At 37.9% G+C, this 27843-nt stretch overlaps 1 protein-coding gene across 2 annotated transcripts in view; it reads left to right on the forward strand.

The window, feature by feature from the left end:
- The window catches only part of LOC121406154 (centrosomal protein of 290 kDa-like), a 78859-nt gene that overhangs the window by 21460 nt on the left and 29556 nt on the right, over positions 1 to 27843 (forward strand). For both annotated transcript variants that reach the window (XM_041597170.1, XM_041597171.1), the window contains exons 16-37: positions 929 to 1085; positions 2844 to 3074; positions 4255 to 4419; positions 5144 to 5299; positions 7222 to 7341; positions 8081 to 8179; positions 9175 to 9324; positions 10408 to 10488; positions 11496 to 11669; positions 12207 to 12321; positions 13128 to 13327; positions 14609 to 14767; positions 15249 to 15381; positions 16529 to 16731; positions 17968 to 18081; positions 18372 to 18566; positions 20346 to 20534; positions 21575 to 21709; positions 23743 to 23964; positions 24620 to 24685; positions 26438 to 26545; positions 26932 to 27131. In XM_041597170.1, coding sequence (XP_041453104.1) covers positions 929 to 1085; positions 2844 to 3074; positions 4255 to 4419; positions 5144 to 5299; positions 7222 to 7341; positions 8081 to 8179; positions 9175 to 9324; positions 10408 to 10488; positions 11496 to 11669; positions 12207 to 12321; positions 13128 to 13327; positions 14609 to 14767; positions 15249 to 15381; positions 16529 to 16731; positions 17968 to 18081; positions 18372 to 18566; positions 20346 to 20534; positions 21575 to 21709; positions 23743 to 23964; positions 24620 to 24685; positions 26438 to 26545; positions 26932 to 27131 — 3372 coding nt within the window. The remainder of the gene's footprint in view (positions 1 to 928; positions 1086 to 2843; positions 3075 to 4254; positions 4420 to 5143; positions 5300 to 7221; positions 7342 to 8080; positions 8180 to 9174; positions 9325 to 10407; positions 10489 to 11495; positions 11670 to 12206; positions 12322 to 13127; positions 13328 to 14608; positions 14768 to 15248; positions 15382 to 16528; positions 16732 to 17967; positions 18082 to 18371; positions 18567 to 20345; positions 20535 to 21574; positions 21710 to 23742; positions 23965 to 24619; positions 24686 to 26437; positions 26546 to 26931; positions 27132 to 27843) is intronic.

The raw sequence follows: 27843 nt of genomic DNA on the forward strand, positions 1-27843 counted from the left end.
GTATTTTGAAGATCGAGGATAAAAGCCTGTTTCTGGCTGATACAGTCGAATAGACATGTACATTAATTTTTGGGATCATCTAACCCTTATTTAACTTGACAAATTTCTACACTATGCTGCCATGCAAATCTCTTTTATGCTGCTAGGTGACTTTACTGTCAAGTCTTACGCATCTTTTTCAGACCAAATTCATGATTAATACATTAATTTTTGGGATCATCTAACCCTTATTTAACTTGACAAATTTCTACACTATGCTGCCATGCAAATCTCTTTTATGCTGCTAGGTGACTTTACTGTCAAGTCTTACGCATCTTTTTCAGACCAAATTCATGATGCCCGGGTGCGTGGCTTCAAAACTATGCACCATTTTTTAAGTGCCTGGCAGACCCAAATTGCCCAAAACGTTGTTCTGTGTACAAAGTAAATGCAAATTGTATTTTCAACCAAAAAATCGTAAACGTATGATTATTTGTACTTTTGTTGGTTTGAATGGATTTTGTGCTATTTATGATCTCAAAAGGGTCCTCAACAATATTCATATAAAAAATGGATAAACAAAATAGAGGAATTTTTTTGTAGATTTTTTTAAAACCAAAAATTAGCATTTTACTAACTATAGTAAGTGAGTCAAAAGCAAAGAAAAAAAATTGACAAATACCACATTTTTTTAGGATGTCACTATACAGTCTTGTAGTTTACATCCAGCTCTCCACACATACAAATGTTTGCAGTGGATGTACAATCTGTGGCTGACTGAGATTGGGGGGGGGAGTAATTAACCCCCATATATCCTGGTCTGAAAAAACCCCCAGTTGAATTAGAACTCGAGTGTCAATATGAGTTCAGCCCCTTCCATGTTTTTCATTGCGATTTCCAAATTAGCCTTTTTATGTGAGAAAAAAAATGTTATATCTTTTTCTTTCAGGGGTGTTGCTCTAGGTCTCACTGCGGATGAGATGCTGGCTGTCGATGACTTTGCGGAGGAACTGAAGAATAGTCGGAAACCTGGTAGCGGTCCTTCCAAGATTGCCGAAGCCATCAAAGACAAGGGCCTTGGACCGTCGGATTCTGTTCGTGTCAGGGTAAAAGCAGATCACTTCGATTATTCGTATAACAATTTCATTTGCCCATGTCAATTTCTGACCAACCACCCCAAAACCAACAATAAGTCGCCCAAAAGGAATTTGGAGACTTTCATTGAGCTTGAAAAAGCTCATCCTAAGCTTTAACATGATATACATGTACATGTTTATAGGTCAAGTCCACCTCAGAAAAATGTTGATTTGAATCAATAGAGAAAAATCAGACAAGCACAATGCTGAAGATTTCATCAAAATCGGATGTAAAGAAAGTTATGACATTTCAAAATTTCGCTAATTTTTAACAAAATAGTTATATGAACGAGCCAGTTACATCCAAATGAGAGAGTTGATATGTCACTCACTCACTATTTCTTTTGTTTTTTATTGTTTGAATTAAACAATATTTCAATTTTTACGAATTTGACGATTAGGACCTCCTTGCCTGAAGCACAAAATGTTAAAATAATGGAATTCCACGTGTTCAGGGAGGAATGAAACTTCATTTCACAAGACATTGACGAGAAAATCAAAATATTTCATATTTCAAACAATAAAAAACAAAAGAAATAGTGAGTGAATGACATCATCGACTCTCTCATTTGGATGTAGCTGGCTCGTTCATATAACTGTTTTTGTGAAATAAAGCGAAATTTTGAAATGTCATAACTTTCTTATTTTACATCCGATTTTGATGAAATTTTCAGTGTTATGCTCGTTGAATTTTTCTCTTTTATTCAAATCAAGTTTTTGTTGGGGTGGACTTGTCCTTTAACTAGTCAAAATTGATCAACAATAACCCACATGAGTACTTGATTGAATCCAGAGGAAATTCAGTGAGATCTCCAAAAATAAGGAGAAAGGATGGTTTGAAGTTCACTCAAGCATGAGATGTGCACTCTGTGCATTGTCAGTAAAACTTCCAAGCGTCCCACAAAAAGTGATGTCGAAGAAACTCTTGTATCTTGTCTTCTATTCAACTTTACGACTTACACTATGATTAAGAAAAATTACTCTTCCAGATCAGCTTTTTTTTCTGATTTTTGTTTTTCGAAGGCCAAATTTCTATTGAGATCATTTACTGAGGACCTTTCTTTGTGACACATTGTTGGTTTAGGGGTGGATGGGTGCATTGATGGAGGACCCTTTATCACCAAGGTTTGGGATCAAACCACCCCCAAAAGGCCATCATGAATCTAGATCAATGATGCTTGCACCTTTTCCTTCCACAGAAAATACTTAGAAAATTTTATGATTTGCAAACAATCCATTCTCCCATCAGCTTGAAATTGTTACAATCAAGGTGAAAGCGATATCGTTATTGGTCAAAGAACTGTTTCATAATTTGGTGGATAATTTGATAACGTTTGAATTTTCTACAGCAGTAATGTCATGGTTCGCAAATTCTAGCCATTTTCATGATAGCAATACCCATTGCTCAGTTAAGTATTCATTCTCTGTAATATCCCTTTCTATGTGGGCACGCCATGGTCCAGTGGTTCTGACTCTAGCCTTTAAAACTGAGGGTTGTGGGTTTGAATCCTAGCCGTGGCTTGTTTTCCTTCAGCAAGAAATTTATCCACAATGTGCTGCACTCGACCCGGGTGAGGTGAATGGATACCCGGCAGGATTATTTACTTGAATGCACCGAGCGCAGGTGATGGTAGCATGAGATAAACCCAGGGTAATGATAGCATCGCTTTATATCCTCAGGCAAGAAACGCTTCATAAATCCAGCTATTGTTATTATTATTATCTTAGACCCACCAGCTGGAGCAGGAAGTGGCCCGCTCGGAGCAAGCCATGGAGCGCTTACGGACCCAGCTGACCGAAATGAAAGCGGAGAACAAGAAGCTGACCGACGACAACCAGAGGGTGGAGAAGAGCATGAAGGAGATTCTCCAAGTTCTCAAGGAAGGACAGGCAGGAGGAGGAGGCGGAGGAGCAGTGGATCCAGAGATCCTGGGACCAACCCTTGAGAGGTTATGTCTTGTGAGTAAAGTCATCGGCCCGTATTCTGGGTGACACAACATTTGCTAATGCGACAATTGCTCGGGGCTTAGTTTCGTCTAAGATATAGGGTCGGGGTTGCAATAGGGTTTTGTGTAAGGTGTAGGGTTAAGTTTAGGGTAAGTTATTGTATTAAGGCCAGGGTTGAAGTTAAGACCCAGTCACGTCGTTACGTGCAGGCCTTGTATGTGACTTGCGGGTGACTAATCTTGCAACCCGCAGTTTGGCCGCATTGACAGTATCTCGCACGCAACTCACACGCAAGTGTGATTTGTAAACAGAAAAGTTTTGAACATGCTCAAAATATTTTTGCGGGTGAATTGTGGGCAATCACTCGCAAGACTTGCACGGATCGATGTGACAGAGCCGCTAGTGTGTGGAAATTCAGAGCGGAGCAATTTTCGCAGGAGCAAATGTCATGAAACCTCTCAATTATACAGTGTATGTGTAAACTCAGATCAGGTTTTGGAGCTAGGAAACATCATCATTATTTTTGTCATTATTACTGAATCCAAAATTATCACTGTCATAATCATAAAGAATGTGAGTAATATAACTCTGCTTTAGTAGAGATCATGTTCGGTTTTGAAATTTTTACAGACTTGCAAGTGTCCAAACATTATGCTAATTGCTCTTGATCATGATGATCATCCAAATTCTTAATTTATTACATTTATGATTCCTGTGTTTTACTGTGTCCTTTTCAAATATTAAATACAGAACGTGATTCATGAAACTCTGAGCAGTCATGTTCAGTTTCAAAAAAAAAAAATGTCAAGTCTCCTATATTACAGCAATTGCTTTCAATTCTATGTGGAGCGTTGTGGCCCAGTGGATTAGTCTTCGGACTTTGAAACAAGAGGGTCGTGGGTTCGAATCCCAGCCATGGCGTAATTTCCTTCAGAAAGAAATTTATCCACATTGTGCTGCACTCAACCCAGGTGAGGTAAATTTATTCCTTGAAATGCCACCATGCTGTAAAAAGGCTGCGGGGCTAAAGCCAGGGTAATAATATCCAATTTAGTGCATAGGAACGCATTTGGCAGTGATATGCCCTATATAAGCATGATGGTATTATTATTATTTTAATCATCTGTTAAGTCATCATGAGTATTTAAGATAACTGTGTTTAACTGTGTCCTGTGAATTGTTGTGCATACAGCTGTTTGAATCGAAAGACTCCAAGGAGGCATATGAAGCCCAGGTGTACCTGAAGGCGCAAGTCGATCAACTCACCGGAAGAAACGAGGAACTTAGAAGAGAACTCAGACAGGCTAGGAATGAAGCAGAGAAAACCAGCGTGGCTCTTGACAGAGCTGAGACAAAGGTATGATAGACCCCGTTCTCATTGCAATCCTAAAACTCGTTTGCTGGAAATCGGTTTGGGAGATTGCTGTACTAGCGTACGCATCTGATCGCCCGAAAGAGATTTTCAAAACTACTTCACGTAAAGCAGTCTTGCTTCTATGGGAACGCTGTCAGGGGGGGTGTCACATATTCCGCGCAAAATTTGACTCCGCAGGGTAGGCACTCTGTACACTGTGGAGTAGCGAGCCTAGAATGTGAGAAGATCACTTCCCGAAGAACGTTTGTGTCCTCGCCTATGCTTAAACTCGTTTAACAAGGCAATCATCAGTATCAAAGGTTAAAAATTGAAATGTTGATTACAAGGAAATAACATGAAAACAATTGTTATCATTATTCCTTCAAAATTAATTTAGCGTGCAAAGAGTTAAGGCATTATGCAACCTAGATCTAGGGCTGCACAGTGGCTGCAGGGCCCGCATTCAATAGGGCAAAATATATTTTCAGAGTATTTCTCTTCGAGTTTAATATTTTGAACATTAAAATATGGATTTTTTTTTTCATTTGTGTACTTTTTTATACATACATTTAATTGCGTACACATTTCATCTTTACAAAAAACTAATCAATGTACATGTACCAACTGCGAACCAACAAAGGCATAGAACAGTGAAAAAAAATGATTTTTTGAACTGAAATATGAATACATGTATCTAAGCTATGTACACTTTATCTTCTTTTTTCAGATTACAAGGTTGCAGCAAGACTTGAAGGACCTTCGTGACCTGGGTCAAGGGGCAGGGGTCATGACCCTTCATCAAACAGCTCTACCGCAAGGTCTGGCTGTGTCCAGTGCAGAGATCATCGCATCTCTGAATGAGCAACTTGTTCATGCATTGCAGGCAAGTCGGATTTGATTTGAAATTATTGAGCAAATTGCGGTATCATGATCATGACCGATGGTAGATTTGGTGATGATGTGATGATGATGGTAAATGGAAACGATAATGGAGATAATGATTGAGATGATGATGATGCTGGTGATTGTGATGATGATGGTGATGTTGATATTGATGTTGATATTGATAATGAAGATGGCAATGGTGGTGTGATTATAATGGTGGTGATGATGATGATGTTGATGGTGATGTTGATATTGATGTTGATATTGATAATGATGATGGCGATGGTGGTGTGATTATAATGGTGGTGATGATGATGATGTTGATGGTGATGTTGATATTGATGTTGATATTGATAATGATGATGGCGATGGTGGTGTGATTATAATGGTGGTGATGATGATGATGTTGATGGGGATGTTGATATTGATGTTGATATTGATAATGATGATAGCGATGGTGGTGTGATTATAATGGTGGTGGTGATGATGATGTTGATGGTGATGTTGATACTGATAATGATGATGGCGATGGTGGTGTGATTATAATGGTGGTGATGATGATGATGTTGATGGTGATGTTGATATTGATGTTGATATTGATAATGATGATGGCGATGGTGGTGGTGATAATGATGGTGGTGGTGATGATGGTGATGGTGGGTGATGATGATAATGATGGTGGTGATGATGGTGATGGTGATGATGATGATGATGATGGTGGTGGTGGTGGTGATGATGATGATGATGGTGATGGTGATGATGATGATCATGATTATGATGGTGGTGGTGGGTGATGATTATGATGATAATGGTAGAGGTGGTGGTGATGAAGATGATGATGACAACGATGATGATGGAGATATAGATAATGGAGAGGATAATGCCATTCACCTCTTTGCCATTCTAGGGGACTTAAACCATACAGCAAAGCTGAACGACCAGGGCCCCGTTTCTCAAAGCTTTGCAGTAAATTCATATCAATCTCAGTTGAAAACTATCTGAATTTCTGTCTATTAACTGAATTCACTCACATATTAAAATTTCATTTGAATCCATCTAAATCTATTGTGTATATATACCACTCTAGACATAGTCCAAGATATCTGTGTGACCTTTTAATTTAATTTCATTTGATTTGATCTGATTTAATTCAATTTAACTTAATTTAAATTAATCTAATTTAATTTGATTTAATTTAATTTCATTTAATTTCATTTATTTCCATATCCATCGAACAAGTACAATTCAAGTAACATAGTATGTGTTCAGCATTGCAATTAAGTCAGCAATGGTATACAAATAATGAATGTTTATGAGTGCAATGGACAGAATACTTCATGAGGTGAAAGATGAAATGATCCATTCAACTCGGCTACGCCTCGTTGAATGGATCATTATTTCACCTTTCACCGAATGAAGTATTCTGTCCATTGCACAAATGAAAAAACATTCATTATTTGGTTTATATGACACATAAAAATTGATTTTTTTTTTTCACGTGAAATTTATGAATTTCGATGCAAAACATGCGCATGCAGTGCGAGTTCGGTCTGTTGATTGTACGTCATTACAACATGCGTATTTATTTGTCTATGAGCTGTCTCGGTGCACGCGTGCAATGGTCAAAATCGTATGGATCCAAAATTGCACGATGAATGGATACAAAATTGCACGGTTGATGACGTCATTGCAAAATGGGCCGAATGAACGATATCAAACAACCAATCAAATCGCAAGGATCTATCTATGTGTAATATAAAAGTTCATTTTGTACAGCAGGCAATTTATATAACAGATTGGGTATGGAGGGGACTGATGAAAAGTCAGGATTGTAGTCCGCCTATCTTTGACAGATATATCAATGAAAATGCTTGTTTTAATTTGCTGTATGAATTTCTTACTTTGTGTTTGTTACTTCAGGAGTTGTCTGTTAGGGAAGACCAGCTAGGGAAGTGTGAGACAGCTCTTCAGACGTACCGAAGACGGTTTGCAGTGCTGCGACATCAACAAGGCTTGCTCTATCAGGAATACCAAGAGAAGGTATTGTACATTATTTCATAAGGATTCGGGGAGGCAGACTTAGATTGGCCAACCGGCTTCTTAGTTGGGGAATCTTGCTCTCCTCTTATGCATCTTGTTGGCTCAGTTTGTACAGCGTCTGTCTACTTGCAAATTAAATAGTTCAAAATGCCTGAGTAGGTAAATGGAGTAATGTCAAGCAAGATAGATTGGTGCCAAGTATGGCAGATTTACATTGATTACCTTGCCAAGTTACATACGCATAGTTACATATTTACACAGGCCCTAAGTATCCTGATCTGGGAGATCAGTTAAGCCGAGGGAGACTACAGGCCACCGCACATCTTATGACCTTACTGGTCTGCAACTGAGTGAAGGGAGATGAATCGCAAGGTAGCCATAAGCCTCGACACCGCACACCTTGCGATCCGACTACCATGCTGTCTGCGACTCATGCGTACGACTTGCTTTTTGCCATAGCAACTGAGAAAAATAACACTTTTGCGTATGTACGTTGCATATCATGTACACATCGGTATTCTGCTGTCTGATTGGCTGGAAGATGGATTGAGCGTGCGATCTGGTTCTAAACATGTCAAATCCTTCCGATTTGTCTCTGACTGTCCGCAGCTCTCAAGATGACAAGAGCTGTGACGTCACATCTCCCGTCATTCAGTCGCAAGCCAGTCGGGGACCAGTCGGGTCGTAAGGTGTGCGTAGGCCTTTACATTAACAGGAATCAATTCAATCCCTTGTTCAGGTTGATGGTTGGCAGCAGCAAGAGAAATCTTGGAAGGAAGAGAAGCAGAAGCTCATGGAAAGTGCCGAGGATCATGAAGCTAGACAACAAGAATTTAATGTAAGTGCTCTTATACTTATTCATTACTATCATATTCTTGTTTGTTTGGTTTTTCTTCATTATTTTTGGACACCATTACGGTGTGGGGATAAATCATAGTAAGCATGACAAACATGGAGCTTTTCTTACAAGCATTCTGCTTTTTTTATGGTCCTTGCAATATTTTGTACTATTTATTGCATAATTGTGTACACTGTATGATTTGTATATATTTTCATGGTTGAATAAATTGAAATGAATTGAATATGATTATGAAGTATAAACATATTTTCAAATTTCAGCTTCCCAAAAGTTAAACAAAAGGCTAGACCATCGCTGGACTTGAATCAGATTTCAGAATTCGGACCACTATGTTTGTAAGCGATCATGATAGCTCATAAATATCGCAACTGCTAGTAATGTTTTTCATTAACCTCATCTGTCTGACAAGTTGTCACATCTGGGGGGTGTTTCACAAAGATTTAAGTAGGACCTTGAGTTGCACTTAAATGCCGATGTGTACCTGATAAGCAATTCGCAACCTTGTTGAGCATTAAGCAGTAGTGCATGTTCTCTTCGCATGATCTGACCAATGCAGTCATGCCTTTTATACCACATGCAACTAGGCATTTAAGTGCGACTCTAATAGGGCGTTGCAAGAAACAATTGCAAGTCTATTTTCGTTCTTGAAATCAAGCATATGCAATTATTTGTAAATTTGAAATTGATTGCTAATCTGCTCCATGAAGCAAGGAGTGTATTCTGATTTGCTACAATTAAAAGTGATCAATCAATTGTAAAATTTCAACAGAATATTTCCGATTGGTTGCAAAGTTTTTCTTGCAACACCCCATGACAACTTTACTTGCCTTTCATTGGCCGAGTATCTCGGTCACTATGATAACTATTGGATGAAACGGGACTAGTTAGTTAAAACGTCCAACAATCCATTTCATGGAATTCTCCCAGAAAGAAGCTAGAATTTTTGATATTCTATTCTCATCACAATCTCACAGCGTCTGTTAGAATCTTTAGAAGCTAACGGTGACGAGCAGCAGAGGAGACTTGCAGAGTCGACTAGGAAGGTCACTGTATTGAGGGTGAATGAGAAAGCACTGACCAGGCGCTTCACGTCCTGCCAAGAGGGGGAGGCTACACTAAGGAAGGTGAGATTAACCCCCCTCCCCCCCCCCAAAAAAAAATAAATGAATAAATAAATTTAAAAATATGAATGAAATAAAATAAATAAATAAATATAATGAAATTTAAAAATATGAATGAAATAAAATAAATAAATAAATAAATATAATGAAATAAAATAAAAATAAATAAATGAAAATGAAAATGAAAAATAAAGAGAGAATAAAATCAAATTGATATATAAATAATAAATAAAATGAAGTAAATAAATTGATAGAAATAGATGAATAAATAAGATTAATTCAGAATAAATATTAAAATAAATAAATAAGGTAGATTTTAAAAATTTAAAAATGAAATAGAAAATAATAATATTGATAATTTATAATGATAAAAATAGAATAAACAAATAAATAAAATAAATGAAAAATATAATGTGTCTGTCCCTATTCTGATTCATTACCAGATTATATGCATGTATGTATCATAAAACAGTTATGTGAAGGATACAAAATTCATATGTGTTTTATTGGATAATTTTACAGATTTTACATCAACATTTATTTTGCCTGATTGAAAAAAGAAAAGATACATTTTTTATTGGCAAAAAGAAGCTGCTGAAAACTGCTTATCTAAAAAAAGAGCCGATGGAGTAACTTAGAGAGTCAAAAGGGGCCTAAGCTTTCGATCCTAGCAGAATCTTTGTCGGAGGCAAAATGACCTCCGATAAAGATTCTGCTAGGATCGAAAGCTTAGGCCCCTTTTGACTCTCTACATTTTGTTATTGCTAGATGATACCCATGCTCAAGCAGTTGATATATGTAGCTTTCTCATATACAATTACTTTGTAAATTATGTGCTGAAGGGGCTATTTCAAATATAATTAACAAAAATGACAGAGATAAGGCGCTAGCTATGCCCGAAATTTGAATTCCAATGGCTTCAAAATGTTAAGTTTAAAATCTAATGACTGAAAAAATATTCAATGATCCCTACACATAGCTGCTGCAAGGTTCAAGGTACCCATTTGTGATATATTAGCGTTAGATGGTACTCACGTACGATTGATATTACTGACCCTTATATTCAACTGTTTTCTATTTTGTCAGGAAGTGAATAAGCTTCGTAATGAGATGGTACAGATGGAGAGCGCCATCACAGAGAGAATGGGATATCTTCAACGCCATAAGGTATGTTAAGCAGCATTATAACTGGTTTTATTAGCTTCTTTTGATGTACTTATGTCAGGGATGCCAACCGTCCTGGTCTCGCCACAATTTCTACGGATTGGCAAATATCGCTCTGCAAATACTGTGTACAATAATAAATAATGATAATACTTATATAGCGCATAATAAAATAAAAGTTTCTCTATGCGATTTACAATAAAGGAACAAATACATATAATACAAACAAAGAAAATAGACTTGTGACTTACAGAATTACATATTTAAACTTACAATTATTACCAATAAAATGATTAACCTATACTACACCTAGTTATGAGTTTCGGAAAAGATTGGTTTTGAGTCAGGACTTGAAAGTTGAATAAGTGGATACAAAACAAATAGTTCTGGTCAACAAAATTCCAACAGGTTGCTATGCTAGTAGCGTAAATACTCCCTTTCATAAAGGGCCCTTCTGCAAACTCACACACACCATTCGCCCACTAATCACTGATGCCACGAATGGACGGTCTGCCGGCTTCGTGTCGTACAATAACATGTGGCTGACATATTTGATAGTCATTGTGGGGGTAGTTTGATGGCAGATAATCGTGTTCGAGATGCACTCAATATCCATTCATGCAAATAAAACTTTGATGGTAGAAATGTCAATGCTGTATTGTCTGTACCTGTCACGCCCGGGGTAGGGCTTGATTTTTCAAAGTCATTGCTGCTGATATATTCAATTACACAATGCAGGCCAGAAGTGTTCCACTTGTAATAGAGTTATGTTTGAGTTTTTTGTGCATTTTTGTCCGTTTTACCCATTTTTACCCATTTGTTACTGACAAATGTGGTAAATGTTACTGACAACCATCCACTAGGGTTGGCATCTCTGACTTATGCATGTAAAGAAGGGGGATTTTTTTTAATGTACATTAAAATTATTATTGGGGTGAGATCAAATGGAAAGATCACAAAGTGGGTGTGACCAAGTGATAGTTTACTATTTTTTTCTTCTCTCTTGACAGGAGGCATCCCAGTTCAAGGTTGCCGCTTTGCAGAGGGTTCTTGATGACAGCGTGCCTGCTTCAGAGTTAGCCTCCGCCAACAGGCAGTACAATGAATTAGCTGCCAAGTACAGAGACTTGCTGCAGACGGACAATCAGTTGGTTACTAGAAACACTCGCATTGACCAGCTGGAGGTGAGACTTATTGCTCCTTGCACTCTTTATGAATCTTGAAATCCAATTTTATGAAGTTCAAAGTTAAATAAAGTTGACATTCCTTATTATTTATTGTTTTTGATATCCCATGCGTAAATGATTCATTAAGTATTTGGTCTCAAATCAAAGAGAAGATATCCTTCCTAGTACATGTACATGTATTAGTGTCAAAATGGTAATCAAAACATGTTTATTGATTGTGATATTTATCTCCGAAAACAGATTTCCTTCTTTTTCTCTCCGGGACACACTGTGCAATTATACATTTGTATGTTATTTGTATTGTGGCTTAGTGGATAAGTCTACTGACTTTGAACTCATTGAATCTCATTGCAGCATCTGCATCATTTGGCAAGACATTGTTCTACATTTGCCACTCTCCCCCCAGATGTAGTAAATGTGTACCCAGTAGGAAGAAACTCCTTGAATACTCAAGCGCCCAAGCAGAGAAGCTGCGCTTAGAAACATTTATTTACTGCTATATGAATGTTATATTATTATGATGATGATGTTCAGGGGGAGAACCAAAGACTTGAAGATGATCTTGACAATCTGAAGAGAGAACTCACGATGGAGAAAGAGAAACTACACACCCTAGAGCAAGCAATGCAGGATTACGGAAACTTACAAGGTATGAATCATGTATGGCTCTTAGACCCATTGGCCCATATTCTGAAGTCAGGTTGAACTTAAACTCAGGTTTAAAGTTGTGTTTTAACAGGAAGTATGGATAGCCAATCGTTACATAAATCACTAACAGTAGAGATATTATTTCAGCTCATTTGGCTCTTAAATCATTCATAATTATCTAGGAAGTATAAATAGATGATTGCCTTCACCATCGATGAATCAGGAAAGAGCAGAGTAAACATAAGAAACATACAACTTGATAAAAATTTTGACACTTTGGCTTCCCATAATTTTAGCACAGAGTTAGACCATGGTCTAAGTTAAACCCGACTTCAGAATACGGGCCATTGAATGGAAGAGGGGTGTGAGAGTTTTGCTTTTTAATCTTTGCTTTTTTTTTTGCTTTTGATTGATTTCTAGCTGAATTTCAGCTTATTTTAGCTTTCCTTTTGTACAAAAAGTATGAGAGATCTTCAAATTTTTTTTCTTCAATATTCTTCAGGTTTTTTCAGCTCTTTTTTATTTGTGATTGCTTGCATCCCTGATACATGTAAAATGTATTTTTTCCACTATTAAACTTTACCATGCGGCGACAGATTCATGCAGATAAGAGTTTCTTATTCATGTGATAATACGTACTTAGAACGAGCAATGTTTATTTTGTTTCCATCTTTACTTTTGTTCATATTATATGGATAGAAATGTATTATGGTTTTGACTATGTGATTCCAAATATAGTAGTAGAGTAGATAGTAGAGTAGATTGAAGAATCGCTAAATTGTTTTATTCTGTTTGGTCTTCAAACAGAGGCTCTTGGGAAGAAAAGTGGGAGTGTCTACCCTGGGAGCGAGACGCTCTCATTGGCTAAGAGGCTGACTACCATGGAGATGAAGGAGTTGAACGAGAGGCAGAGGGCGGAGCATGCCGTCAGGATGCAGAACCAGATGAGGAACAGCCTGCATACGATGGAGATGAGGAACACAGAGCTGGAGCAGAAGTTTGCTGATGTAAGTCATCCCATCAGGGAAATTAGGGAAAATGATTTTACTTTTTTCCAGTCAGGGAATAGTCAGGGAATTTGATAAAAAATACCTCAAATCAAGGAAAAATTCTCAAATGGGGGAAAAAAAATCGGAATTTAGATCAGCCTAAAAGTCGAAAGCACTGTACTCAGTCAGACTCTGTTATATTTTGTTGCATGCATATCAAAACGACATTCATTGATTGACTGGTTATGGTGGTACTTATTTGTTATATACATGATTGTTTTTATACTGAAAATACATGTAATTCACTGCAACAACATAGAAAGCATGCGAAACTGGGGATGGGTTTTAATAATTATCAGGGAATTTTTAAACTTCATCTGGGAAAATCAGGGAATTTTGTTTCCTTGAAAAGCGGGAAAGCTGTACTGTTGATGGTTGTTGTCATGGTAATAATAATGAAGGTATATTTGCCCCAGGGTAGCCACCCTTCAGAAAACATTTCTCCCAGAGGCCCCAGCTATTATTATGACCCCGGCTTTAGCTCGGCTACCTAGGCGCTCAAGCATTCAAGGAATTTCTTTCTACCAGGTACCCATGCACCTCACCTGGGTTGAGTGCAGCCCAAATGAGGAAAAATTTCTTGCTAAAGGAAAACATGACATAGCTTGGAATTGAACTCATGTCCCTCAGATAGATAGACAAGAGTCATCACCATTAGACCACGATACCTCCGTTTTTCTGATTGTAACGGCTGTGGTGGTCGGCATGCTGGTGATTGTGATGGTTTTGATGATGATAGGGGTATCAGAGTGATTGTCTTTCACTTTTTGAAAAAAAAAAGTGAATTAATTTTGGGGTGATAATAATGACAATTGTTTCAATGTTCATTTCTCTGATTTGATATTTCTACATTGCACCATTTATACTTATGATTATTATTTAGATGATATCCAAGAACTATTATAATTTATAAGCTCCGAAATGTATGTAGAGGAGAAAACTAATGATTACAATTGTTAAATTAAATGTTCGAATGTGCAAAATTGCAACATCAGCGCACAAAAGGTTAAATTTTTGTCCACATTGTGCTGCACTAAGCCCAGGTGAGTTGAATGGGTACATGTACCTGGCAGGAATTTATTCCCTAAGAATGCCTCTGGCTGTATAATGGCTGCGGGGCTAAGCCATTGTAATAATATCAAAGTCCTTTGGAAGCGCGTAGGGACATTATGACATAATGAGATATGCGCTATACAAGAACTGCATTATTGATATTATTGTTTTCTCTGTTATTTCTAGTTGACGAAGCTTAACCTTGAGTTGCAGCGCAGTGAACAGGAGCTGAGAGACGAACTATCGCAGTGCGTCACCAAAGCAGCTAGTGACATCGACAAGAGAAATATCAGTGAGCTGGAAAGATCGACAGCTGCACTAAGAAATGAAAATGATAAGCTGAAGGTAAGATTTTCAGAGGCCTTAAATTTTGTTGTTTTATTTTCAATTTGGTCTAATGCCAATTCGTCCATTTTGTCATTTGGTCTACCATCAGTTCATCCACTATCCACATGGTCTAATCTCCTTTTCGTCTATTCACTATTTCGTTTATTAACTAGTTGGCCCAATAGCCATCTAGTCCATATACCATTTGGCCTAATTAGACTAATTGTTAATTGGGCGAAATAATGAAAATTAAATTCATATTGGACCAACTGGTTTTGAGACGAAGTGGTCATAGACCAACTGGTGATTGGACGAAGTGATAAAATGGTTTGGGGCCAAATAGCCATTAGATGAAATGTTGGTGAATGAGATGGCATTGGACTAAATGAAGGGAGACCATGTGATGAGTGGACGAATTGGCAATTTACCCTCACTTCTTGTAGAGTGTGGACTGGGACTCTGCTTTTCTAATTAAAATGCCCTTATTGTGTTTTTTTAGGAAATGGTAGATGTTGCCTCTTTCCAGTCCAAGGCCTTGGAAGCACAGCAGGTCTCAAGAGACAAGGAGGTCCAATCGCTACGGCAACAACTCCTGGACATACAGACCCAGAGTGATGAGAAGGCCATTATAGGTAATGTTAGTAGCACTGAGATTCCATGCCTTACAATTATAATGTATACATGTATGTATAACTCATTGCCAATGATTGATAATGCACCCTTTGTCTCAACGTTCCCGTTTCCATGCGTCATGGTGGTCAGGCGCTGACTACCCAGAAAATTTTAATCGGCAAAGCCAACAACCGTGATCTTCCGCGACATATATAACTCACAGGACCCTGAAGCCTGTTGCATAAAACTTTTTACCAGAGAAAACTCTGGTAAAAACTGAAAACTAAGGTTAGTCTGATTTCCACCATTGACTTTAGCACAGGCCAAAAACTCCGGTAAAAAACCTGAGTTTTCTCAGGTAAAAAGTTTTATGCAACGGCCCCCTGGTCTTCATTAAGGACTTCTAATTACAACTAATCCAACAAAGACAAAGAAAATGTGTTTTAGTACAAAATGTAAAAACAATAGCATTTTACATTTGATTTGTATCCTCCCCTACAACTTTATCTGAATAAATGGTGGGGAATTTACTGGTTCCTTACTGGTTTATGTAAATTGGTCATTGAATAAACCTTCCTTGAAAAAATGGCAAAAGATATTTTGCCACAATAGCACAATGAGCACAACAAAGGTGAACATGGTCTAGAAGTCTGCTACAAACGATGTGCTCCCCAAAACCGTGTCTTAATATGCTACAATCTTCTATTGAATGTTTTGATTTTTATTATAACAAAGTTATTACAAGGGGAAGATCAAACACTTTGGTGATTCTTTTAAACGCTCGATAAATACTCATGGGGAAGGACGCCCACTAGCATTGAGTAAGTAACGCGGCTGCTCAAGGGTGATGCATGATAAAAGTTCCACCTTTTATTACCCAGAAACCTCTGAAATATATTTATCTTTGATTTAAAAAAAAAAATTGAATAATAAAAAGTCTAAAATGTAAAAATTGTCTAATCCTTCACCCCTTCATGATTTCTTTCATATGTTTTGTACTCGACCACTTCGCGAAGGTAAAAAAGGTTGTTACTCAACGCTGTAGGGCGCTCTTCCCAAGCATTTTATTGCGTGCTCTATGTACTGTCCAATCTTCCCCTTGTATCTTTGCTAAAAACCATTTATCAATCTATCTAGTATATATCTGTCTTCTCGTTATTCCATCAGGAAAGCTTCACCATCACATCGTTGCCCTTCAGGTTAGCGAGGGTACGGCGGTCAGGAAGCTGGAGGCTGCTACCATGAAGAACAGACAATTAGAAGCAAAGGTTCTAAGATTAGAAAAGCAGCTTGATGAGAAAGCGCAGAGTCTCTACCATTGCCAGGTCGACTCGAGGAATAAGGCGAGGCATCTGAGGAGAACCGTTCAAGTAATTCATTCATTTATCATAGAATTTTTGTCTCACCTGCGTAGCAGAGTGAGACTATAGGCGCCGCTTTTCCGACGGCGGCGGCGTCAACATCAAATCTTAACCTGAGGTTAAGTTTTTGAAATGACATCATAACTTAGAAAGTATATGGACCTAGTTCATGAAACTTGGCCATAAGGTTAATCAAGTATTACTGAACATCCTATTAGAGTTTCATGTCACATGACCAAGGTCAAAGGTCATTTAGGGTCAATGAACTTTGGCCGAATTGGGGGTATCTGTTGAATTCCCATCATAACTTTGAAAATTTATTGGTCTAGTTCGTTAAACTTGGACATTAGAGTAATCAAGTATCACTGAACATCCTGTGCGCATTTCAGGTCACATGACCAAGGTCAATGAACTTTGGCCGAATTGGGTGTAACTGTTGAATTACCATCATAACTTTGAAAGTTTATGGATCTGATTCATGAATCTTGGACATAAGAGTAATCAAGTATCACATCCTGTGCGAGTTTCAAGTCACATGATCAAGGTCAAAGGTCATGTAAGGTCAATGAACTTTGGCCATGTTGGGGTTTTTTGTTGAATAACTATCATATCTCTGTAAGTTTATTGGTCTAGTTCATAAAAAGTGGACATAAGAGTAACCATGTATCACTGAACATCTTGTGCGAGTTAGAGTAGTTTTCAAAGTCAGCACTACTGCTATATTGAACCGTGTGATGCAAGTGAGACGGCCAGAGGCATTCCACTTGTTGTAATTCATTACCCTCCCATCTCGCCTAAAAAGTGTTAGGGATGAGATTGGTCCTTGTACAAGCCTGTGGAAATTACAGAATGTACTTGTCAGCATGTTAAATCTTTTGATTGGCCGAAGATAACAGGAAGTATTGAGTGTCTGAGCAGAATTTATCCGATTGTTGGTTTGACTGGAGGAGTACGATGTAGACATGAAGGAGAACAATGGTAGGTTTAATAGAAAGGGCCGGATATGATGCACTGTGACTCATGTCTTTCAATCAGAGGGTTATGTGTTTGGAACCTGGGGCTTTCATTTCTTTTATCAAAAGCGATATGGCACAGATTTATCCCTATTCTTTGTAAAGCTGAGTGTATAACAGCTGCTCTGCCACGTTTGTTGTGCTGAATAATTGTAGAAAGCTAAGTGAAATTAATATAATTTGAAAACTGAGGATCCATTACGAGGGAAATTTCCTTTTCCCCACTTTACAGGGTCTGAGAAGACAGTTCAGTGGAGCCGTTCCCCTGGAAGAACAGGAAAAGTTTTCAAAAGCCATGATCCAACTCAGGCTGGACAAGGAGAGGATGGAAAAAGAAATGAAAGTTGTAAGTGGCCGATCTTCCAGGTGCTTGTTTCAAAGAGATTATACATGATTTTGTTAAATATACCATCATGGTAAAAATATGGAAACTGATTATGAATGTGTGCTAACCCCTCTTACCAAGGTGGTTTATAGTGTACAGACACTTGTCTTGAGTGGTGATTTTTAGTGGATTCTGTTTGAACCCATTTTGAGAAGGTTACCGCAGCTGGCATTTCTCTTTAAATGTGATAACGCAAAGTTTGAGTTTTGAGTTAATCAGTAATTCATATTCCATGCTCTCATTCCTATTAGCTCAAGCATGAGAGAGAGAAGGTCTCTGAGCAGTTCGCCGACCTCGAGCTGAAACACTCTGGACTGCAGGAACTCATGCAGACTCTCAAGGACAGCAGGGGAGCAGCGAAAGTGGCAGAGTGGCACGCTAAAATGCAAGAGACCAGACTCCAAGATATGAAACTCAATAGACAGATTACCAGGCTACAGCAGCAGGTATATATTTAGATGTAAAATTGTATAAAATAATGCACATCTTGGAGGTCATTAGTAATAATTAAACACATCTACTTTGGAGCAGCTCTAACATGCCCGAGGCATTATGATGGCAGATTGCATTGGGACTCTTTCAAAAGTTGCAATTATTCCAATGCCTGATGAAAATTATGTGCATTATTTGTTTTAGATGATAGTGACGGGAATCCCTGTTATTTGATAAGCCATCCTCATCTCAAAACCATGACCTGCCAATAGAACTAGTCATTTATTTCCAGTCATCTGCAAATTTACCTCTTAGCAGGGGTGTGAGAGTTCAGATTTTTTTAGCTGATTTCAGATTTGTTTTGTTTTGATTTTCAGCTTAATTTAAGCTTATTTTGGGCTTTTCTCTTTACAAAAAGTGTGGGAGCTCGTTCTATTTCAGATTTTTTTCAATACTCTTCAGCTTTTTTCAAATTGTTTTATTTGTGACCACTCACACCCCTGTCTTAGCTGAAATAAGTGACTGGTCATGTGAAAGAGACAGTTTTCCATAGTTAAGATTGGTTGGACCAAACACAATTCTGTAATATGGTCCAGGGGCCCGTCTTACAATAAGTTGCGATTGATCTGATTGATCGCATCTATGGAAAGACAGCGAAGTCAACATATAAAACGCATGATTGTTAAAAAATTCTAAATATGATTGTATATCCATAAATTAATTAATTTCTTAACAATTGTGTTCTCCTTTGTTTACAAAGGACATTTTGCAAATTTCTTGTAGAAAAAATTATGGCACTGATTTCATAAAGCTGCCGTAACTTTAAGAACGACTCGTGATCCTTTCTTGTGGTGAGTGATGTTCACCACTATAGTGTTCATTGGTGATTATTTAGAAAGGTTCACCAGTTGTTCTTGAAGTCAATCTTAACCTACGAACAGCTTTATGAAACACCCACCGGAATCACCTCTCCCTGCAGTACATATTAGTACTCATATAACCATATAAACCAAGACAAAAATTTTAGATCATCCTCACAACATGTTCTCTTCCCTCCACCAATATAAATGCATACACTGCAGGGAGCATGGAACGAGGAGGATGGTGGGGACTTCAGCCTCGCCCCCCCACACTTTTTATCAGAACCATGTACAGGGTGTTCCCAAATATAAACAATGACCATCTGATTGTGATTTTTGCATGGTCATGACCCCCCACTGTTGAATTTTTTTTTTTATCTTTACAGTTTTTATTCGTCATAAAAAATAATCAAAATATGCAAAACATATCGTTGCACTTCAATAAAAAAAGAACATTGTATAAGTACATACAACATTATCTTAATTTACAAGAAAATTGTACCCCAGCGCTGCCGACAGGACGATCCATTAACCAAAAAAAGGGGGGTATGGCCATACCTAACGGTCCAGCGTCGACCTGGCTGCATCGCAGGGGTATAGTGCAACCAAATAAAATTCATGTATTAACATGACCGAAAGCACCACTACAACATGAACAGAAGATAAAACAAAGTTACAAAAAAAGATAACACAAAATATGAATCTACAGTGGTTACAATTTATTATGCAATGGAAAAATACTTGTTTATGTTTTGCCATTTTACATTGTGTTTATTGAGTTTGTTTTTCTTTTTTGAAACTGTTCAATTCTTTACAGTGCATAGATAGTGTTTCGACTATTCTGTGCTCTATGAATTTCAAATATTATTTTCGTTATTATTTGTAAGACATGGACAGGTCTAATACTTCCATTCCCTTTGCATCCCCGCCTAGGTGAAGTATTTTGAGAACATGGTGACGACCCACGAGCAGACCGTTGCGAGCCTGGAGCAGGAGAACGTCCACATCAACAGGCAGGCCGAGGAGAGACAGTTGCTGTGGGAGCAAAGAGAGGCGGAGCTTGAAAGGATGATTGACAACCTGGAGAAGCAACAGAGAGAGATTGCTGATGCTGCGGTCAAGGTAAAGCTTAAATCGAAATTGAAAAGGTTTTATTAAATTATTGCACTTTGCAGCCAAAAGGCTGAATTGCGTGCAATTTACAGGTATATATATACATAGGGTATACAGATTAAAAACATCAAACTTGACATGATGACGAAAATATAATGCAACTTGATATATTATGTATACTAAAAGGAAAAGATGGAAAAAGAAAAATACAAACACTGAAAGGTGGTGGTGGAAAGATGCTTATTGATAGCATCTTGATTCAAACAATAAAAAACTTAGTTTTAAGCAGGTAAAAAAAAACGAAAGACAGGAGGGTGTCTGGGGATGAGCAAGCAGTCAAGTTCAATGCACAGCTCCAGCCAGGGATTGCCAATCCCACCACAACACCATTCCACCTGAGCAATGGAATTGGTTATTCAAAGCCATCGCTCAGGCGGAATTTAGTAGGGCCAGCTAATGTGACTGGAGCTATGCATTAATAGGGTCGACAATATCTTTCAAAACAAAACACACTCACATTCATATCACGCTCCTTCATCCAACAGCCATAAAGACACTAAGTCAAACAACTGAACCTACTCACCCAGCAATCACCCCCTCGCACCTTGCACTCAGATGTTTGGTTAAAAAAAAGGTGATCGCTCGTCCCAAGAATCCGTCCTGCTCAAATCTGGAAACATTTACTTAAAATATAAAATTTGACGCAGTTTGTAAGAATGAAATCACAAAAATACTTGAGATGTCATTGAGGGAGGAAGAGCCCAGACTAAATTCCTTCCCCATAATTCAATTAATAGTTGTGTAGCAGCAACAGAAGAATCATTTTCACATACCCGCCAACTGTTTCTATAAAACAGGAATTTTCCTATTTTGGGGGAAAGGGATGTCTATTTTCATGTGTTCTACAATTTCTGGGAATTTGGAAAATTAAGACTTATTATTTCTTAAAAATTCTTTGTATCTTCATATTTCCTGGCTGTCAGGGTTGGCAGTTATGAACTATAATCATAACTTTCACCATCTTTTTCCCCCTCTTATATTTTTTTCAGTTTGAGGAGGTGACAGGCTCGTTACCAGACCCTAGTCTTCCTGTAGCCAATCAGCTGGAGTATTCCATCCGGACCATCAAGACCCATGTTAAGACTATCCTAGACTCAAGGGCAGAGATCAAGGCACTGCAAAAGGTAAGTAATGGAGCGCTGTGGCCCAGTGGATAAGTCTTCTGACTTTGAAACAGAGGGTCGTGGGTTTGAATCCCAGCCATGGCGTAATTTCCTTCAGCAAGAAATTTATCCACATTGTGCTGCACTCGACCCAGGTGAGGAGAATGGGTACCCGGCAGGATTAATTCCTTGAATGCGTGAGCGCTGGAAGGCAGCTCGTTAAAGCCGGGATAATAATAATAACAACGTGCCTCGGAATAGAATATTTCTAGACAGATGGCGCTATGTAAATGCCTATTATTATTATTATCATTATTATTATTATTATTATTACTATTATTATTATTATAAAGCTTTGTTCAAACACACACATTCTTTCTTCATAATCAGGAAGATTTTACCTGTTTGGGGGTAAACCTTTGCTTGCAGTATTGTTGGCTGGAAATCTTACTAATAATATTCCACTTTTATATAGTGCTTCATACATTGGGATGTCATCTCTAAGTGCTTGACATTTCTGTCATTACCCCGGTCATCTAATTCTTGCTTACCCGCAAACAATGTGGAAACATCGGGGTGTAGCGTTTCTGACTCTCGCCTTGTAATCAGAGGGTCTTGTGTTTGAATCCCACCATTGCCTAGCGTCCTTTGGCAAGGCGTCAATCCACACTCTTATACTCCCCACCCAGGTGTTAAATGGGTACCTGGTACGATGCAAAAGCCTATGTTGTACAGTATGCCTAGCAATTGAGTCTTGGAACTCTTGTTGAAATGATCCCCAGGGAATGGAGAAGGTGCATACATTGTATGCAGGCATGCCAGGATCCGATAATTGGGGCTATAATATTTCTGTAAAGAGCTTAAAAGACGACATTCCGATGTATTAAGCGCTATATAAAATTGGATTATTATTACAATGTATGCACCTTCTCCACTCCTTGGGGAGCATTGAAGTCAGAGTTTCTTAACTGGTATTCTACATTCAACTGATCTTAGTTGTAGATGGTATGGTTGCTGATGAATGCTCTAATTATTTGTAAATTCAAAGTGTGATCCAATTTTAGCTCTATGTTCTTCTGCTGCATCAATTCTTTCTGTCATACGTAGCCACATGTCTTCCATGTATGTCATGTTATTTTTAAACCTCTGTGCTGTGGTAACGGTTCAAGTAATGTGATTTATTTTCGATTATCATCTACACTTACAAGGTAGTGGGAAGTGGATTGACCATTTATAAAGAAAATTTATCAGTATAATTATTTTGGTGAAAGTTTGAGTTCCCTGTATCCCTCTGTCTCCCTGTGTATGTCTTCTCTATCAAACAATACATGTCTGTCTCTCTGTCTCTATTCTGTCTGTCTCCGTCTCTTTGTCTCTATTCTGTCTGTCTCCATTCACTCCCTACACTTATAACCTCATTTACATTTTATAACAGATTTAAGCACAATCTAAAGCTATAATATTTGATCATACGTGACTCTTTGTTGAATTTTAAATGAGTTTTGTCTTCTTTCTACTCTCATTCCCCCCCTCTGCTTTTCATTCTCTCCTACCCATTTCATGTATGTTTGTTCTGGGGTTTGTCCTGGTGCAAGACGCAATTCATTTCTATTTGCTGACTATTCACTGAATTTGTTCTCCGCTTTTATTGATTGATCAAATCTTGTGTTAATAATAATAAAAATAGGTATTTATGTAGCACCATCTATCGAGAAATATTCTATTCCAAGGCGCACAAGAAAAGAAAGAATGAGAAAGTTTGGATGAGTGTCAAAGTGCCAATACTAATACTGTGTACATTTTGCACAATAAAGGTCTTGACAAGACCTTCATGTTTTTTTTTAGAGCTATACGTAATTTCAATACTCGTATCTATACCAATATGTACATACTATTGAATTGCTTTATTTCAGCTTGAATTGCATGTTTTTATCCAATGTATTGTAAAATTTCTTTAATATTGGAATTGAATGAAGTTGAACTGAGCTAAACTGAATTATCTCTGTCTTGATCTGTAAATCACTCTTTGTCTCCACTATCACACTCTCTCACAGAAACTGACAGAGAAGGAGAAGAGCCTTGCCGAGACGGAGAGCAATCTCCTCGCCAGAGACCGAGTGATCAACGAGCTGAGAATGAGACTACCGGCGTCGTCAGACCGGGACGAGGTCATCAAGGATGCTATGTCAGAAGGGGTCCGCTTCAAGGAGATCCACGAGACGTGTGAACACAAGCAGGCGCTGAAAGTCGCCCAGACCCAGATAGAAGGTCTACAGGTAAGTACTCAGCCATATGTGGTTAATACTGTACTATGATGATAACATTATAAGATAAGAAAATCATGATGATGAGTGTGATGATGATATTCATGATGACGTTCATGATGATGGTGATGATGATGGTGATGATGATGATGATTGTGATGATGATGATGATGAGGATGGTGATGATGATGATGATCATTGTGATGATGAAACTCATGACGGTTTTCTTGATGATGATGAGGAGGAGGATGGTGATGATGATGATGGTGATTGTGATGATGAAGATGATAAAGATAATAGTGATGATTGTGATGGTGGGGATGAATGTATGATATACATGTAGAAGGTCTACTGGTATGAAAACACCCAGGGGCCCCGTAACGCAAAGCTTAACAATCATCATAGAAGAATACCTTTATGATTGATTGAATTGACTACAATGGGCAATCAAACGTAAAAATCAAGTGTACGATCAGTTGCTGACATTTGTGTAAGTGGGACCCAGATATGGTGATGATGATGATGGTGGTGACGATAGTGATGATGATGATGGTGGTGATGATGATAATGTTACTTTCCAGTTGAAACTTCCGATCTTTCATTGCCAATGCATTACATTCAGATGCTATCACATGTGCTATCCATTTTCATATTTTTTCTAATGCAGAATCGCATACAGCAAAAGGAGGAAGCTTTGCAAAAGTACATTGAACTTTTGGAACAATCAAGAAAGGTAAGAAGATCAAAAGGAATTTTTCTCTCTTTTTTTGGTGTTTTTTTTCTATGTTAATGCATAGTATTAATAAGCTTTCAAAGTGGGAATGTTGAAAATGACAGCTTCACTGTACACTATATTGCACTCTGCACGCTCATATTTTATCTGGCGACAAGACATTTGCTCCTGCGACATTTACTTGTATCTTAATATCTCAGAGGGTTAGGGGGTGTTGCAAGAAAATAATTTGCGATAAATTACAAATCGTCTGTTGCAGTTTTACAACTGATAGATCAACGTTAGTTATAGCAAATCAGATTAACCCTATCTAGGCCGGGGTATTTTGGGAGTTCATAAGGCCGGGGAGGGGGCCTCCCAGGCCCCCCTTAAGATCTCGGCCGTCGACCGCGCGATCGCGCCGAAAATTGGCACGCGGGTTGCTTGGGACATAATCTACAAGATTGTATAGTAATTTTTTTCATGCGAATCGCTATTAAGTGATTATGCTAATTTATGCGTAATTAGTATGCGAAATCATACTTTTTCCTCTAACTCCCTAAATAAAGCTCCAAATGTACTAATTTTTGGTATACAAGCTCTTTGTGGTGTTCTTAGCAAGTGTACATGACAAAAATTGCGATATCAAATCATTTTCTTATGTATTATATTGTTTTTTGCAATTTCTTATGTATTTCCCTGTTTTTTGACCTTTTGTTTTTCATTGTTTTTTCAATGAAATTTGTTGGGGACTCTTCTGTGATCATAAAAAGCATAAAATAAATATATTTAGACCAGCAAAACTAAAAATAATCATACATTTATGAATTTTGGGTGAAAACACAATTTGCATTGACTTTGTACACGAAATCACGTTTTTGAGCAATTTTCGGTCTGACATGCACTTACATAATGATGCGTAATTTCGGAACCACGTACCCGGGTGACGCAAAATTGGTCTCAAAAGTTGCGCAAGACTTGAAAGTAAAAAGTCACCGAGCAGCGCGGTCAAAAAATTTCGCACGGTGAAATTATCGCGCGATTCGTTGAGGGGGGGGCCCTCCGAGGCCCCCCCGGCCTAGATAGGGTTAAACTTCTTGTTTCAACAAGCAGACTAGCAATCAATCAATATTTTCAATAAACTGCAAGACGTATGATTGATTTAGGGACCAAAAATAGACTTGCAATTGATCGCAAGTTTCTTGCAATACCCTATTAAAGTTAGGAATGTAATAGTTTTTGTTTAAGAATAATGTATAGAAAGTTTTTACTTTGTTTCAGAAGTTGGGGTTTATGTTTGGCTTAACATGCAGATTTTCCATCAGAGCAATTGTTGCCAGAGCAAATGTCATGGAACTACTTTTATCCACTGTATCTTGTTGGCGTATCTGCTTGGGGGCTGATATGTTGAATGAGGGCTGTTAAATGATTTGCGACTTGTGCTGTAGATGAGGTCGCTGAGATGGGATGGATGGAATGGGTTTATTGCAGGAAGGATTTGAGAGAGCATTTCATGATGAGTTCTGTCTGTGACTTTCACTGTTGAATTTGCTCTTAGCCAATCAGATGCAAAGATTTTGATAGCTTTTAACATCTATTGATGAAAATCAAAGAAAATCAAAAGTTGTCATGGAAGACTCCCCTGATTCCATTGACTACAATGTACAATCGATTGTGAAATTCAATTGTACGAGAAATCGCTAACCTTTGTGTTACGAGACACTGGTCAATGTGACTACATGTACATGTGTCTTTTTTTTTTGTTCATTCTAGGAATCTGCTGACGAGAGCGGAAAATATATGTCAGAGATACATGATCTTCAACTCAAGTTACACGCTCAGAATGATCTTGCATTTAATAAGTTCAAGAAGGCTGCTATGGTATGTTTCCAATTCTTTTTTTAATTTTCCCTTTTCCTTAGAAGATAAAAAATGCATAGCAATAAAATTCATAGTCTGGCATTCAATATGTTAAAAAAGGCTGCTTTAATATGTAACTTCGATTTTCATTTGAACCCAATATAGCCAGGGCCATTTTCAAATTGCATAGCACGGGGGTGGGTGAGGGGATGTTTTTTGCCCCTCCCCCCAGATCTGTGCCACTGATTGTGCGATTGCAAAAAAATTGGCACGCTCGTCACCTATTAAATATTTTCCACAGTACGATCATCAAGTACGATCATCAATGTTTAAATATAGAACCTTTTACTAAGATATATATTTCTAGTTTACCTATTCATATTTTTGGATCGGTAAAATTATTTTAGGACCTAGCAAACAAGCCTACTCCACCAGTCCCTGGCAGCAGGGAGTTTGCCCGACTGCAGGAGTTGGAAGACCTGGTTGCCCAGCAGGATAATGCCCTTGCTGCTATGTCAGTAAAGCTCAAGGCTGCGCATACAGAGGTGGCGAAATGGAAGGATGTCCTCAACAGGAAGACCAAGGACTTTCAGAGGAAAACTGAAAAGTAAATTTCAAAAAATGTGATGAAGAAGAATGATGAAATATTCAGATCCACATAATTGTATAAATACAATATACAGGAATAAAGATCAAAATTACATACAGTGTGTGCAGTTAACGATAGTATGATGGAGATAATAGGGATAAAAAGAAATATAGCACAACTGTTCTACATGTACAATTACAAATTCAATTTGCATGATATTTGTTTATCAATCATCTTGAGACTTGGTATAGCACTATATTGAAATCTTTTTTCACATATAATTTCCTTATACTTATTCATTTATCTTGAATTGAATGTGTTTGCTTTCAGTGGTGGTAACCAGGTTTTGTACAATGCTTTTTAAAAAAATTTAACAATGGACTATTTCTAATTTAATAAAAGTATATCTTGAAGCAGATGTCATGACTGTACAATGTACATTGCACAATTTGCCGTGATCTAGTGGTTACGGCTCTTGTCTTCCAATAAAATGGACATGGGTTTGAATCCCAACCATGGCATGTTTTCCTACAGCCAGAAATTTACCCACATTGTGCTGCACTCAACCCAGGTGAGGTAAATGGGTACCCATCAGGATTAATTCCTTGATTGCCCCAAGTGCCTTTAATAATAATAATAATGATATAGGTATATTTACCCAGGGTAGCCACTTCAGTTTCGAAAACTATTCTACCAGCGGGCCCTGCTATTATTATTTCCCCGGCTTTAG

The sequence above is a fragment of the Lytechinus variegatus genome, chromosome 19 (genome assembly GCF_018143015.1).
Source record: "Lytechinus variegatus isolate NC3 chromosome 19, Lvar_3.0, whole genome shotgun sequence".
Taxonomy (NCBI): Eukaryota; Metazoa; Echinodermata; class Echinoidea; order Temnopleuroida; family Toxopneustidae; genus Lytechinus; species Lytechinus variegatus.